This window comes from Plecotus auritus, assembly GCF_963455305.1.
Source record: "Plecotus auritus genome assembly, chromosome: 9".
NCBI lineage: Eukaryota > Metazoa > Chordata > Mammalia > Chiroptera > Vespertilionidae > Plecotus > Plecotus auritus.
In genome coordinates this window covers 2,754,373-2,770,905 of record NC_137783.1, presented here as the reverse complement: position 1 = coordinate 2,770,905, position 16,533 = coordinate 2,754,373, and the positions used below count along the sequence as shown (strand labels likewise).

The 16,533-nt window shown below is 59.7% G+C and overlaps 1 protein-coding gene across 1 annotated transcript in view; it reads left to right on the top strand.

The window, feature by feature from the left end:
• The window catches only part of ADAM12 (ADAM metallopeptidase domain 12), a gene marked incomplete at both ends in the record, with an annotated part of 199,475 nt that overhangs the window by 123,824 nt on the left and 59,118 nt on the right, over nt 1–16,533 (top strand). The window contains 2 exons of the mRNA XM_080687854.1: nt 3,119–3,195; nt 10,381–10,558. Coding sequence (XP_080543980.1) covers nt 3,119–3,195; nt 10,381–10,558 — 255 coding nt within the window. The remainder of the gene's footprint in view (nt 1–3,118; nt 3,196–10,380; nt 10,559–16,533) is intronic.

Sequence of the window (16,533 nt, the reverse complement as noted above, 5' to 3'; positions counted from 1 at the left end):
GGAGTCTGCTGACCTAGCTTGGGCTCCTAAGGATTCAGCCGTGGGCAAACTACGGCCCGCGGGCCGGATCCAGCTGTTCTATCCGGTTCTCTTGCTCTCCCCTCCGCTCCTTTACTTTGAATTTATATTAGTTCACACAAACACTCCATCCATGCTTTTGTTCCGGCCCTCCGGTCCAGTTTAAGAACCCATTGTGGCCCTCAAGTCAAAAAGTTTGCCCACCCCTGAGTTAGTCCCTTGGGTGGGCCAGGAGGGACCCAGCGCGGCGGCCTGGCTGGCGGTGGGACCGGAGGAGCTCGGAGCTCGGAAATGCGCGCTCCGCTCTGGTCACAGCCGGGAGGGGCGGAGGTGGAAGGCTGTCAGGCGCACCGGACCAACAGCCACCCCAGTAAATTGAGACGGAAGCCCATGCTCGTGGCATTTCGGAGGGCAGCAAGGAAGACGATGGGCACCATTTCGGAGGGCAGCAAGGAAGAGACGGGCACCATTCGGCTTTTAGTTGTTGTTTAACCCGTATGTTGCTGCCCAGAGCAACGTTTCCCCTTTCTCTAAAAGGAGGCAGATTCTGTGACTTACGGGATTCCCAAAGATGTGCAGGGGCCGCCCAGCCAATGTGACTCCGATGTTGAGGTCACAGTTCGATTCCCGGTCAGGGCACAGGCCCTGGTTGCAGGCTCGATTCCCGGTCAGGGCACAGGCCCTGGTTGCAGGCTCGATCCCCGGTGTGGGGTGTGCAGGAGGCAGCCGACCCATGATTCTCTCTCATCACTGAGGTTTCTCTCTCTCTCCCTCTCCCTTCCTCTCTGACATCAATACAAATATATATTTTTAATTTGTATAAGCATTCACACCCGGCGATGCTGGTTACCCCAGGAAGCCCACCCATGACATCACACTGTCCCCTCGCTCGCTCTCTGGCTGTCTCGGCTGGGACATGCCTGCTGGGGGCTGTGCAGAGGGGACCCGGAGCCTTCAGTCCAGCCACATGATCCCTGTCCAGGAAAGGGTTACCACCCTCCTAAGCGCCCAGGCTAGAGCTGTCTGGAGAGAGGCGACCCGGAGCTTTTCAGAAGCTATTTCACTGGATGCTGAGGAGGTGAGCTGGCGGCAAGTCCCCGGGGCCTGGCGGGGTGCTCGCGGGGCAGGCTGGGCAGTGTGCCCCCCTCCCTCGTGCATTCTTTCCTAAGCCATGTGCTCCTTGGAGCGGACCCCTGACCAGGGGTGGGCAGGGCACCGTGAGTGCCGTGTTCTGCCTGAACCTGCCAGCCTTGCACAACGAACCCATCCCTGAGCAGACAGCAGTCCCCGCCCCCACGGCCCCCCAGCACTGTCTCTGCGTATGCTTTCCCTCTAGGGCGGGTCCCCCTCCACCTCCACCCTGGACACTCAGCCACCCCACTCCTCAGCGTCACGTGGGCGTCGAAGCGGAGCCACAAAACTGTCATTGTTGTAGTTGATGTAAGCAACAACAAAAATCCAAGCGATGCGACACCCTATTACACGGATAGGACGGTTCCTCGGAGGCGCACTTAAAAATGAGCTTTTCTTTGCATGAAAAACACCTACGTGTAGGAAACAGTAGGAAAAAAGATCCTGTTCGTGAGACCAGCAGACCTATGAACACCTAGGCATAAGCTGAGGAACGCTTCCTAAAAGACACACACAAGGAAAAGCCTGAACTGGACTGAAGGACATGACGCGCAGCCACAGTACACGGAGAGACATACTATGTTCATGAACCGGAAAACTGTTGTAAAACTACAAACTCTTACGAAACTGACCTTTCCATTCAACGTAGCCCCAACGGAAATCCCAATGGGTGACCGCAGAGCTTAAAATCTGATTCTCAGATTCTCCAGAAAGAGACAGGAGGCAGTAATAGCCTAGAACAGCTGTGGGCAAACTACGGCCTGCGGGCCGGATCTGGCTGTTCTATCCGGTTCTCTTGCTCTCCCCTCCGCTCCTTTACTTTGAATTTATATTAGTTCACACAAACACTCCATCCATGCTTTTGTTCCGGCCCTCCAGTCCAGTTTAAGAACCCATTGTGGCCCTCGAGTCAAAAAGTTTGCCCACCCTTGGCCTAGAAGCTTTTGACAAAAAAAAAAAAAAAGAAGAAGAATACCCGAAGACAACTTGCTCTCAGCGGGGTCCCAAAGAAAAACTGGGGAAAGAGACATCTTTTAACAAATGGTTCTGGAGGTTGACATGCAGAAGGAATGCCAAAAATTAACTCAAAGAGGATTAAAGATCTGAATGCAAGCCCTGAACCTATAAACTTCTTACAAGAGAACAGGTGTAACCCTCCGTCCCCGTAGGGGAGGAGCCGGTGTCTCAGCTACGGCAGCTAACGCGTAAGCAGCCACAGAAACAGAAAAAAGCAGATTGCGGCGTCCCTCAGCAGACGCAGCCCTTTGCCGCGAGCCACACGCCCGTCATTCAGAGGACACTCGTGGGGAGTGGGCGTGCCCCCACGTGTTGCCCGGCAGCCCCTCCCGGGCTGCGGCAGAGCCTCCGTCCCACCGTAAAACCAGCCTCGGGCCTGGGCAGAAGCCCGCTCACCGAGGAGGTGCTGTGTGTGGCTCCCTTGGCCGTGACCGTGCTCACAAGGGGGGTCCCGGGCCTGTGGCACGGGGACTTCGCACTTAGACGCAGAAGGCCTCTCGGTTTCCCTTCCCTGCCGAGTTAGACATGTCCCTCCTAGCCCGGCAGCTCGGTGAGGGCCCCTCTCCCCCGCCCTCACTGCCATCGGCTTCTCTGCTTCCCCGTGCCGGAGGCTGAGCCGACGTTGTATTCCGTTCACAGTGTGCTTACCCCCACAGCGCCTCGTCTCATGACAAACACGGTTTGCATGAGGGTGACACGGATGTCCATGCGCTTTGTCCGGGGGCCGGGTTTTACAAGTGTCCGACCCAGGGCTTCCCGATGGGGGTTAGAGACCCGAAGGACCCTGTGGATGCTCCGGCCCTGGTCCCAGCCGGGCCACGTAGGCCTCCGCATTGAACATGAAGGCTCCTCGCTTGAGGTCTTAGCAAAAGGGCATTCGATGCTGTGGGTAAAAGCGGAGCTGGTGAGCGGGGGTGGGCGTTGTGACTGAACCACTCTCTCCCCCTTTCAGGGTCATTGTTACTACCACGGGCACGTGCGAGGACACCCCGGCTCCACCGCCAGCCTCAGCGCCTGCGCCGGCCTCAGGTGAGTGCTCAGGCAGCGGCGGCCCCCAGCTGCGCAGCCGTCCTCCCCCCTGTTCACCCTGTGGGGCTCACCGCCCCCTGCCAGGCGGGAGGCCTCGCCCAGCCTCCCGGTTTCTCCCTGGGCGCCTCTGTCCCGCTGACCCCGCCTGGCAGGTGGGCGGGGACTGAACTGGCTGAGTCTCGGTGTCCAGGGATTTGTGACTCTCTGTCATTCATGGGACTCGGGTGCGAGACAACTCCCGGTGAGGACAGACAGGACAGGACATTGGGTAGCGTTTAAGCTGCTCGGTTAATGAAAATAAGAAGTAAGGGAGCCACCTGTCCCAGACCCGGTCGTGTGGAATAAGGCGGGGGTCACGGGGGCTTTTGCGATGAGGCGGTGGCACAGCGCAAGAAGCAGTTACCTCCCCTGACACGCCCACCCACTCCTGTCTCCCAGCGGTCGGCTCCTGTGTGCTCCAGGAAAGCCAGCTTCGTTGGCAGCGTCCCAGCTGTCCTGGCCTTCGGATCTATTCCTGGAGTTTGTGGCTGGCAGCGTGCGTCCTCGGGGCCCCGCTTTGCCCTGGCCCATGGCACTGAGTGTGGTTCCGTGGGAGGGCATGCGAGGTGGGCACAGGCAGGGCTGCTCCCCATGCCAGCCCGGAACGCTCAGCTGGGAGTTCTGTGCAGGGCCATGGAGAGTGAGCCTCTACATACACCACACACACAGTACACAGCACACACAGCACACACACCGCACACATAGCGCACACACAGCACACACAGCACACACACAGTACACACAGCACACATACCACACACACAGCACACACATAGCGCACACATCGCGCACACAGCACACACACAGCACACACACAGCACACACACAGCACATACAGGCACTCACATACCACACACAGTCAGGCTCAGTAGTCTACTATCGACCACCTGATGGGGTGGGGACAGGAAGAGGACACCCCGTGTGGACGGTGCCCCTGATCATTTAAACCTCCCGGATCTCGGGGCTGCTGCTGTAAGAGCAGCAGGCCATTCACCAACAGAGGGTCCCAGAGGGAGGTAGTCAACTCTGGGATCTTGGGGCATCGGACCAGTGGAGAAGCTGGGTTCATTCCCCACGCACCGACAGCAGAATCCATGGAGGTTGGACGCAGCTCCCATAGCCCCAGCCTGGCTGGTCTTCAGAAAGCAAAGAGGGATGGGAAACTATGTTAACTACCAGGTGACCCAAAGATCCATTCAGATCTAGGAATGCCAGGAAAACTCAAGTGTCCCAGGGACGGTCCATTAGAGCCTAGCCGGTTACAGAAAAGAAACCGGTTACAATGTTGCAGAAAAGAAACCGGTTACAATGTTGCAGAAAAGAAACCGGTGACAATGCTGCAGAAAAGAAACCGGTGACAATGCTGCAGGGAAGAAACCGGTGACAATGCTGCAGAGAAGAAACCGGTTACAATGTTGCAGAGAAGAAACCGGTTACAATGCTGCAGAGAAGAAACCGGTTACAATGCTGCAGAGAAGAAACCGGTTACAATGCTGCGGAGAAGAAGCCGGTTACAATGTTGGAAGAAGCCGGTGACAATGTTGCGGAGAAGAAGCCGGTGACAATGTTGCGGAGAAGAAGCCGGTGACAATGTTGCGGAGAAGAAGCCGGTGACAATGTTGCGGAGAAGAAGCCGGTTACAATGTTGCAGAGAAGAAGCCGGTTACAATGTTGCAGAGAAGAAACCGGTTACAGTGTTGCAGAGAAGAAGCTGGTGACAATGTTGCAGATACAATGTTGCAGAGAAGAAACCAGTGACAATGTTGCAGAGAAGAAGCTGGTGACAATGTTGCAGAGAAGAAACCGGTGACAATGTTGCAGAGAAGAAGCCGGTGACAATGTTGCAGAGAAGAAGCCTGTGACAATGTTGCAGAGAAGAAACCGGTGACAATGTTGCAGAGAAGAAACCGGTGACAATGTTGCAGAAAAGAAACCGGTTACAATGTTGCAGAGAAGAAGCCGGTGACAATGTTGCAGAGAAGAAACCGGTTACAATGTTGCAGAGAAGAAACTGGTTACAATGTTGCAGAAAAGAAACTGGTTACAATGTTGCAGAGAAGAAGCCGGTGACAATGTTGCAGAGAAAAGGCAGAGAAGTCACCTCCCATAGGCCGAGAAGGGCTGTACCTGGACCAGGGCCAGGAGGACTCTGTCCTGGAACCGAGACGGGAGGAGGGAAGGGAGCAGCCGTCCTTCACATGCAGCTTGAAGGTGAACGATGTGGGGAGAATTCGGGATCCCGGTAGGAAGGGGGATTAGGCGGAAACAGCTCTTTCTCGGATGGATTGATGTGCCATGTGGAACACAGGTCATAAAAGTGAGCGCGGCCGTAGAGTTTATTTTGCCTTTGAAAGGCTCCAAGCCAAGTGGGACGTTCAGACCCTGATTAACCGTGTGCCGTATGGTGTGCTGCACCGGGGCACTCGGCCCTCCTTAGTACACCGCCATGGAATGTCCATGATTCCCCACATCCTGGTCTCTCATTTGCTCTCGTGCTTCATGGCTCTCCGCCCGCTGGTGAGCAACAAGCCCAGGGGCATCTCGTGAGCATCAACGCACAGACCCCACGCTGTCACGGTGACGGGAGAGAACCCTGCTCCGCCCCAGAGGGTACGCTGCTGTGGTTTGTAATGAGACAGACGTCCAGTCCTGGGCCCAAAACCCCGAGTCCCCATGACCTGATTTGTCCATACAGGCCACATTCCCACCCCCTCCCAGCCCCGGCCAGCACGTGAGCTCCTGGAGGGAGAGATGGTCCCCAATTCTGCTTGTCCTCTTGCTCGGCTCCTACCCAGACATCTGGAACCAGGGGTTCTGACCGCTGTCCTTCCTTCCTCTTCCCCTGGAGACATGCATTCTGTCAGCCCGTGCACACAGCTGTGGGGGCCAAGGTCTCCGCCCTGAAGGACTCCAAGGTCACATCTCAGCTCTCCCCAGCCCCACACTCACTCAGAGCTTGAAATGTCCAATTCCCACCCTCCCGGGGGTCCCCACTGGCTCCCCTCGGGAGGGACCCCTTTCCAGGAAAGGCCCCGCCATCTCCGCTCCTGGGCTCGGCCCTGGGATGCTGAAGCCTCCCTCCTACCCCCGCCCCCACAGCGCCGACCCCATCATGGCTCCCTAAACATCTCTCGGCACCACCCTAACTCACCCCCCCCCCCGATTTCTAAATTGCCTCCCACCCGTGTTTCCTGCCTCCACCCTTCCCCTCGCAGCCTCATGCACATTCCAGAAGGTCGTGTTTCAAAACTGCAGCCTGATCCTATCCTAGGGACGGCCCCACCCTGAGCTCAAAACCACCACGCGGCTTCCCGGGGCCTCCCGCGTGCCCCCTTCACTCCCGCAGACGTTACCGGCCACCGGCTTGCACGCTGATCGCCTGCGGAGCGTGCCGGTCCCGTCAGGGCTGGGAGGTGGACACCAGCGGGGAAGGCGCACCCCGGGGGTAGAAAACAGCCGGACACCCCTTCCTTGGTTTTGTGTTGTTAATCCTCACTCGAGGATAGTCTTCCACTGATTTTTAGAGAGAGTGGAGAAGGGAGGGAGAGACAGAGAGAAACATCGATGTGAGAGAGACACAGCGATCGGCTGCCTCCCGCACGCATCCGACCGGGGCTGGGGGTCGCACCCGCAACCCAGGCACACGCCCTTGACGGGGAGTTGAACCTGCGGCCTCTGGGCTGGTGGGCCCGTCCCCTCCGCACGGAGCGCACGGCCAGGGCTGACGCTGTGACTTTCGAAGGGGCCCGGCTGAGGCGGCCTCCCCATGAACCGGGGCCGCGGTGTCATTGCGGGTGTGTCAGCCCCCACCTTCCTGAAGCCTTTCCTGACAGCTCCACGCGTACCTCCTCGGGCGCCTCCACCCGGTGCGAAGTCCACTGGGCTGGGAATCAGGGGCGGGGTGTCTGCGGGCCGGGAGCTGCGGGCGCTGTGCGGTGTTGGGGCGGGGGGCTGTGTGGATGTGCGGGAGTAGCTCCGGGGAGTCACTCGCTGCCCGCCAGCCCTGCGCCTCACTGCGAGCCAGGCGGGCGCGGCGCCTCTGGTTTGCCCGTGGCTCCTCCGGGCAGGACCTGGCTTCAGCCCGCGCACGGGCCTCTCCAGGCGCAGTCCGCGGCAGGACATGGAGAGCGAAGTCTTTCTCCGAGAAAATTAAATCAGCAAGTGAACGCGGAGCGGCCGGGGGAGTCCTACACCCCAACCGCTAACTCAGGGCCGGTGGGCGAAGCCGCGGCCACAGAGCCGGGCGAGAGGCACAGCCGGAGCCGCAGCTGGCCCCGCGCACCCGCGCCTGCGAGGTGGATGGACACTGAGCGGGAGGAGGACTGACGCTGACCCAGGAGAGAGGGGTCCCCTGAGTGTTCGCCCTGAAAGCTAACGAAGTCCACTGACAACTGGAACCGGTTCCTCTTGGTTTCCGTCGAAGGAAAACAGCAGGCTTCTATGTTTGAAGTAAGGCTGCCTGGTTTCAAAGCAGCTGCTCAGCCGGCCGCGTGGCTCCGGGGTTGAGCATGGACCTCGGAACCAGGAGGTTAGGGTTCGATTCCCGGTCGGGACACAGGTCCGGGTTGTGGGCTCGGTCCCCAGGGTAGGGTGTGCAGGAGGCAGCCTATCCATGACTCTCTCTCATCATGGATGTTTCTCTCTCTCCCTCTCCCTTCTCTCCCTTCCTCTCTGAAATAAATTTAAAAATTAATTGAATTTAAAAAGCAGCTGCCCGCCCTGTTTCTTGGCCCCTTTGACTTCTGCCTCCATCACACTCGACCCTGAGCCGGGACCCCACAACCCTCTGGAAACAGCGCTGGGCGGGGGGGGGGGGGGGGGGCAGGAGGGGGCACCCAGGTGGGGCACAGCTCGCCGTGTGCCATCTGCATGCCCAGAGTGCAGCTCTGCGGGTTCTCCTGGGCACAGCCCTGAGCACAGGAGGGCGGCCCTCATCCCCCCAGTCACCCCTGTCTCCCCTGCTGTCTCCATTCGCCACGGCCGACTCGCTGCCCAGAACTCGGCCTCCACCCCGCGCCCCGCCCATGGCGGAGGTCCAGCCCCCCACTCCCCTGGAGAAGGAGCCACAGCCTCGTCGTTCCCGCACGTCTCCCAGATGCTCTCTCAAGCCCTCCGCCCACCCCGCCGAGGGGAGCAGCGCCCCGCTTTCCAAGTCGGCTGGGCTGCTCCCAGCTCCGAGTGCATCACTGTCTGTGACATGCAGCTTCAATGGCACACGCTTATCTCGCCCGGGCAGCGAGGGCTGTGAGAACATCCCGTGCCGACGTGTCATGTCTGAGAGCCTGTCCGTGGGCTCTGCGGTGTCCAGCTCTCCGGCGCTGCGTGGTGATCACGCAGGACGGCCCAGAGCAATTACTTGGTTAAGCGACGCTGCGGGCGCCAGCTGCTTGCAGCGGGAGGCCTCCCCCCGGCCCCACAGCATCCGGCCCCTGGATGACTTCAGAGACACAGGAGCGGAGAGCGCTCTCTGACCGAGGGGCAGCCTCGAGAATTTCACAGGGAGCAGACAGGCCTCAGCCATTGGCGTCTCGTGAGGACACCCAGTGGCGGCCAGGGAGTGCCCCTGCCCAGCCAGCGTTAGCGCCACCTTCTCCCCGGCGGGGGCACTGCTGTCCTGGCAGATCCGCGCCCCCTGCTCAGCCAGCGTTAGTGCCACCTTCTCCCCGGCGGGGGCACCGCTGTCCTGGCAGATCCGCGCCCCCTGCTCAGCCAGCGTTAGTGCCACCTTCTCCCCGGCGGGGGCACCGCTGTCCTGGCAGATCCCCGTAACTCCCTGCGAGCGCGCTCCCTTCCCAACCCCGGCCTGTCCTGTCAAGTCCTCTTTCTTCACTGGGGCTTTTATTCTTGTTTTTGGTTCATCCTCACTCGGGAATATTTTCCACTGATTTTCAGGGAGAGTGGAAAGGAGAGGGAGAGACACGTCGATGTGAGAGAGACACGTCGGCTGGTTGCCTCCGGCACGTGCAGGCCGGAGATGGAGCCTGCCACCGAGGTTCATGCCCTTGACCGGAATCGAACCCGGGACCCTTCAGCCCACAGGCCAACGCTCTGTCCACTGAGCCACACTGGCTAGGGCTTCATTGGGGCTTTTTAAAGTCAACTTCCATAAACTAAAATCCCCTGTTAGTCATTGTACACCGGAAATCTCGTTCCATAAAGAACTTGTCAGGGAAGGAGAATGCAAGCCCCGCCCCCTCCCCCCGAAGATGGGCAGACCTGTCTGTGACCCGCGTGGAGGTCCAGGAAGGCGCGGGCTGGGTGCCACGGGCGGCGGGGAGCCCACGGCCGCGGCAATGTTGCTTTGAATCCACCTGCGGGGGTTGGAAATAGCCAAACCTCTTCAGCCACCGCCTTGGCCCCCCTCTCAGCCGTCAAGTGCTGTGGGTGCGGGTGAGGGTGACACCAGCCGGGCTCTCCGATGGAGTCGAATCCTCCCACACGTCCCGGCGCCGACTCCCCCGTCAGGGCGCGAGCTTCCCGGGCACCGTCTGTGTCTACCACTGCCCATCACACTCCACGGAACAGGAGTGATGCGTGAACATTGAATAACAAGGGATTGACTTGTGGGTATGTGAGCCCCAGTTCCGCTCGAAATAGCTCTGTTACTGCTTCGAACTCTTTCTCCCAGACTGTTTGGGTGCTGAAATGCTGCCTCCTAGTCTAATTTAAGAATGTCTAGATAGCCCAGCTGGCATGGCTCAGCGCTGACCTAAGAACCAGAAGGTCACAGTTCGATTCCCGGTCAGGGCACGTGCCTGGGTGGCAGGCTCGATCCCCAGTAGGGGGCATGCAGGAGGCAGCTGATCCATGATTCTCTCTCATCATTGATGTTTCTATCTCTCCCTCTCTGAAATCAATAAAAAATACATATATTTTAAAAATCTGTATACAAAGGCTAAATGTAGTCTATTCTTTCCCCAAAATGATTTGAAACAAAAAACTTCTCAGACTCACTTTTCAAAAGATTTGCGAAATGAACCCACGGGAACATATGTCACAGAAATGTCCTCTGCGCCGAGAGCCTGGGCCTGAAATACATCGGCGTCTCTCCTCCCGTCCTCTGTCTTGCTAAGAACCGGGTCTCGGCCATAAACAAGAAGCTGCCCTGACGAGTCAGACTTTTTTTTCTTCTTCCTCTTTCCACAGGGGACTTATTACATTTGAAAATAAAAGCTACGTCCTAGAGCCGATGGACAATGTAACCGACCGATACAAGCTCTTCGCAGCCGAAGCCCTGAAGGGCGTCTGGGGGTCGTGTGGATCTCATCACAGCACCTCGGGCCCCAAGGCAGGCGGCGGGCGCCCACCGCCCTCCAGGACACGGGTGAGACGGGTAGGAGGGAAAGCCGAGGGCGTGATTCTGGGGACCCTGGGCTCCAGCTAGGGACACCCGGTGCTGGGACATCCGGGGCATTTTCCACTGGGCGTTGTGTCTGGGGATAGAGTGGCTGGCTTATTGGGGGCGGGGCGTGTCTTGTGGACAGAGTCCAAGCAGACACGGAAACCTCCAGCCCGACCTGCCAGCGGGGGGCCTGCCCGGGGCTCCCAGCCGGCCCTCTGCGGGAGGTGCAATGTGGAGGTCCCTGGTGGCCGCTCTGCTTTGCAGTCGGGGTCTTTGCGATGACCTGCAGAGCGCTCCCGGTCCTGCCCATCTGCCGGGCAGAGGGGACCGGGGTCGGCCCGTGGGGCGTGGCTAAGAGGTGTCGCTCCCCGAGTCTGCCCAGCTGGGGCCTCTCTCTCCTCCTGGACTGTCTGTGGGGTCCGGGTTTCAGGTCCTCTGTCCCTGCATCTGCTGCTCAGAGGTCCCCCCTTGATGCAGACCTGGAAAGATCTCTCCCCGCCCAGTGGACAGAAGTGGGACCAGCACCCCCAGGGGCAACACCCCAAAAGGCTGCTGATCTTCCTCATCCAGCTTCCCCTGGGTCCACAGGGCACGGGAACACTCTCAAAAATGAGGGTGGCCCAGCCAGCGTGGCTCGGTGGTTGAGCATCGACCTATGAACCAGGAGATCAGGGTTCGATTCTGGGTCAAGGGCACATGTCCGGGTTGTGGGATTGATACCAGCAGGGGGCGTGCAGGAGGCAGACGATCCATGATGCTCTCTCATCGTTGATGTTTCTCTCTCTCCCTCTCCCTTCTTCTCTGACATCAATAAAAAATAATTTTTAAAAATAGTGGGAGTCCCAAGGCCAGCCAGGCATGTCTGCTTCCCTCTTGGACCCGCCTTCCTTTGATCCCCGGCCTCAGGTAGGAAGGGATGAGGCCGTGGCCCTGTCAGTCACGAACAAGGAGGAGATGTGCACGTGTTTATGGAGGCGCTTTGCTCTGAGTGTCTTGTTGAACCCGTGGCGTCCACGTTGAGATTTACGACCTGACAGTTAAAATGACACCCCCCCCCCCCCCGCGTGTTCGGCGTCTCACCTGACAGCGTGCATGGGCCCTGCTCCCGGCCGGATGGCCATCTTGTAGCTGGTGCTCAGCTCTCTCGGCCGTGACTGGCCCAGTGGCTTCCCGTCATCTGGGTGAGTAGGGAGACGCGGAACCCCGGCCTGGAAGTGCTGTTTGCCGACAGCGCACGCTGGCGGGAAAGGAGCCTGAAGCTGAGCCGGGAAGGCCCCCGCGGCTGCTCGCCTCCCCCTCCGTTCCTCTCTGGAAAGCCTTGCGTTGTGTTTTATGGAAGGGAAAGCGGCCTTGACGTCACGTGCGATTCGGTAACAAAAGCGATCGAGAAGTCAGGTTGGATCCGTGGGGCCTTTGGGACCGAGGTGTGTGCCCGAGAGTCGGGCGGCGCCTGTGGGAGCGGGACAGGAGCCGTCACGCTCCACACGCTGCGGCCTCGCGGCCTGGGCCTCACACTCGCGAGTCGGTGCGGCCGCAGCTGCAGAACTGACCGTGCGGACACCACGCAGCCGCCCGGGCCTTTCTCAGCGCCGCCCGCCCCGCGAGGGGAGCCGCTGCGAAGGTCAGTCTGCAGGCAGGTTCGCCGCAGAGTTTGCTTCTTCCCTCACGGAGCGGCGGGCTCAGGCCGGCTCAGGGCACGCCCCGACCACCGTGCGAGCCAAGCTGCTGGCTGTGGCCTTGCAAGGCCGTCCCGCCGGATCCCAGTGGCGCCCGGGTCCGAGCTACACGGTCTGATCTCTGCCCTGCTGGTTTGTAAGCCTGAGGAACGCCCCCTGGGTGTCCCGCGCCCCCCGCCCCCCCCGCCCCACCCCACCCGCCCGCCAGCCGGCCGGCAGGAAGGGTCCACACACCTGCGAGCGGCAGCGTCCCACGGTACATCCCAGGGCAAACGTGCGTGACCTTGAACGCCCTCTCTTTAGGGACTATCTGTGCTATTTCCCTCCGCTCGCAGGGAAACGGGAGTCACGTGGAAGCGCAGTGTCTTCTTTCTCCAGGAGGCGGTGCTGCATGCCTCTGTCTCTGGCTCTATTTTGTCCATCGGTTTATTTTGTACAAACGGGGCGGGGGGGGGGGGCGGGGTGACAGTTGTCTCCCCAAGCACGCCTGGAAACGAACCCGCAGCGCTGAGCCTCTGGACGGGCTGCAGTCTGCAGCGGACGCCCCGCTGGTGCTGCGGTAGGAACAGCGCTAATAAGGTGTGTACATGCCGAGCTGCGGGATGGCTGGATGGCAGCAACGGGCCGGAACCCTTCGCAGACCCGCTGAGGCGGGCAGGCGCCGAACCCCGCCCTCACCGCCACCTCTGCTTCGGGCTGAGGGCCCGCTCCGCGCCCTCCCGCTGCCGGCTCGGCCCCGCCCCACCCCCGGCTGGAGAGCAGCCAGAGGCCGGGGGCTTCCTCGGCCCGGGCTCAGCATCCCTCCGCGGCGTGAGCGGAGCTTCCAGAATCTGCAGGTGTGGGTTCCTGCTGCGTCTTTTTTACTTAAATCTTTTTTTTAAATATATTTTATTGATATTTCACAGAGAGGAAGGGAGAGGGATAGAGAGCTAGAAACATCGATGAGAGAGAAACATCGATCAGCTGCCTCCTGCACACCTCCCACTGGGGATGTGCCCGCAACCAAGGTACATGCCCTTGACCGGAATCGAACCCGGGACCTTTCAGTCCCCAGGCGATGCTCTATCCACTGAGCCAAACCGATTTCGGCTTACTTAAATCTTTATTGCTGAACGTATTACAGATGTCCCCTTCTTCCCCCATTTTCCCCTTTGAGCTCCCCACCCCCACCCCAGGCCTTCACCCAGCCCTGTCTGTGTCCACAGGTGATGCATCCATGCAGACAGGGTCACTGGCTAATCCCCCCTCCTTTCCTCTGAAATGCGCCGGTCTGCTGCACGCGTCACTGTCTCCGGCTCTCTTCTGTGCCTCCGTTTATTGAGTTCATTGGGTTCTGCAGGAGTGAGATGGTGTGGTGCCTGTCTTTCCGCTGATTTCACTCAGCATCGCCCTCTGCAGGCCCCTCCATGCTGTCTCCAGGGGAAGAGACCCCGCTTCCCCGCAGCTGCGCAGTATTCCAGGTGTGCACGCGCCACCTACCTGCCCCCCGCAGGTCTCCGCGTGGTCCCTTCCCCATCTGTAGCCACTCGGTTCATTTCCTTGCTTGTGCTTCCCACAGACGATGCGTGGTTTTTGCTGCCTCTTTGGTGTCACCCGCTCCTCCCAGCTTGTGAGCGTCCTCAGGGCAGGGCCTCGGTCTGCTGTCCGCCCCTGTGTCCCGGGGCCCAGCACAGCGCCTGGCCCGGAGGGGCTCCCAGGGGGCGTCTGCGGGATGCGTGAATGCCAGGCTGGCTCGCGTGAAGCAAGACCACAGCGAGGACTCACCCTCACCCTGGCCTCGACGGCGCGTTCTAACTTGCGTGGGGCTGCGTTAAGCTCCCCGCACCGGGGGTCTTGTTGCGCCATGTTTGGGGGAACTTGGCCGTGAGGACTGGAGAGGCCTGGGAACCGCTTCCCTCTCGAGCGAGACCCCAGGCCCGCTCGGCCTGGGCCGTGGAGCAGGGCCCGCGGGCCATTCTCAGGCGCGTGTCCCTCTCCGTTTGGGGACGGGCTTTATTTAGAACCCCAGGAGGAACGCTGAATCAGGCAACCAGTTTCCAAGGTCCTCTGCCTGTCGGAAAGGTCAGAAAGGACTTGTTCCTTACAAAGCGGACAGCCCGAGGGGCAGGAACCGCGCCGGCTGCTTGGGCCTCCGTGTGTGCAGCGGGCGGAGCGAGCCGTGGGGCCTGCCGCTGTGTGGGCAGCGTCTCCCACCGCCGCTGTGCCCTGGATCCCCGAGAAAGCCTGGGCTCCTCTGACAGCTGCAGAGACGGGGGAGCGGGGCTCTTGTGTCTGTCTTCATGATCTGGAACAGGGGTGGGCAAACTTTTTGACTCGAGGGCCACAATGGGTTCTTAAACTGGACCGGAGGGCCGGAACAAGAGCATGGATGGAGTGTTTGTGTGAACTAATATACATTCAAAGTAAAGGAGCGGAGGGGAGAGCAAGAGAACCGGATAGAACAGCCGGATCCGGCCCGCGGGCCGTAGTTTGCCCACGGCTTATCTGGAACCACAATGACCCAAGGCCCCTGGGAAGTGTCCCCCGGCCACAGGCTGCACCCCTTTGCCGGCTCCAAGGTGCAGGCGTCTGAACAACCAGGGCCCTTTCTGGGGAGTTTCCAACGGGGGGCTCATTCTTTGTTTATTTACAGAACTTCCTTTTCTTCTAAATAACCAGCTGAATCTATTAACGGTGAACCGGGGATGGAAGCGGGCAGGCGATTTCTGCTTCTTGCTCACCCCAGCGAGGAAAAGGGCCAGGAGCCTCACTCTTTTTTAAATTTTTTTTTCTTTTATTGATTTCAGGAGAGGGAGAGGGAGAGGGAGAGGGAGAGGGAGAGAGAACCCTCAATGATGAGAGAGAATTGTGGATCAGCTGCCTCCTGCACGCCCCCCACTGGGGATGGAGCCTGCATCCCGGGCCTGTGCCCTGAGCGGGAATCGAACCCTGACCTCCTGGTTCATAGGTCGACGCTCAACCCCTGAGCCACGCGGGCCGGGCAGGAGCCTCCCTGTTGGAGACGGTGTCTCATTTTGTGGCCAGCACTGGCTACCACGGGGGCTAATGGTTTTTCCTCTATCAGCACATCCTTGTCACCTTAAAACACTCTCCAACATGGAGCCACAGCGCTTGACGCTCTTTTTCCTGTGGCGCTGTAGGGTTGAGAAGCTCTGCCCCTCGTGGCCTCCGTTTTCTCCCTGCAGAAGGTTCCCAGGTTTGTCCAGGGCCCCCTGTACCCACACATCAGCACAGCGGGGGCGGGGAGCAGGCCGCCGGGACGCAAACATTTTTCTTGTAAAAATCTGCAAGATCCGTCCTAACTGGTGTGGCTCAGTGGATAGAGCGTCAGCCTGCAGACTGAAGGGTCCCAGGTTCGATTCCGGTCAAGGGCATGTATCTTGGTTGCGGGCACATCCCCAGTAGGAGGTGTGCAGGAGGCAGCTGATCGATGTTTCTCTCTCATCGATGTTTCTAGCTCTCTATCCCTCTCCCTTCCTCTCTGTAAATAATCAATAAAATATATATTTTTTAAAAAATCTGCAAGATCCGCGCTGATGGGATCTGCTGTGTGAAAGCCGTTTCCCTCAGGAGGTGAGGCTGGCGGCGGATGCACAGCAGCGGGGGCCGTGTCTCCCCTTGTCTGCGAGCGGCTCTGACAAGCGGCTCTGAGCCGTGGCTGCGGGGCATGAACTCGGAAGCCAGAGGCCGGGCAGGCCCGCGAGCCGTCTCCGGCGGGAATAGGCTTTGTTTTGTGTGCCATGTGTGCCTCTGAGACCACCCTCCGGAACTGCTCTTTCTCCTGGAAACGCCTCTGGATTCTCCCGTGGTTCTCGAAGAGTCGCATGTTTGCTGAGGAAACCTGGTTAGACTGTAACCCGCTCCCGAGGCGGCCTCTGGTGGGCAGGGGGCGGGGGGCGGGGGGGGGCGGTCTCCCGGTGCTGCCTGCATCTCCTCCGTCCTCAGCCCAGGATACCGTTCCGCGTCCTTCTCAGCTATCCCCCCCGTGTCTCCAGGGCCGTGTTTTTTTCTTGACCCGGCTTCTTTCTGCTCTTTTTCTTTCCGCTCCTTTCTAATTTCCTCCTAGCACCCCGTTCTCGCTGGCTCTGTTCCCGGTTTATCAGCTTGGCTGTTCCCCGCTCCCAGACCACCCGCCCGCCGCTGCTTCTGACCAGGTTTCCCAATGCCCAGCCGGAGGACACACACGTGGACCGAGCTGGGTTTCTTCAGAGGGTCACGCAATTCCGGCCCAAACTCTGTTCCCGTCCACTTCCCTCACATCACAAAACTGGGCCCTAAAGG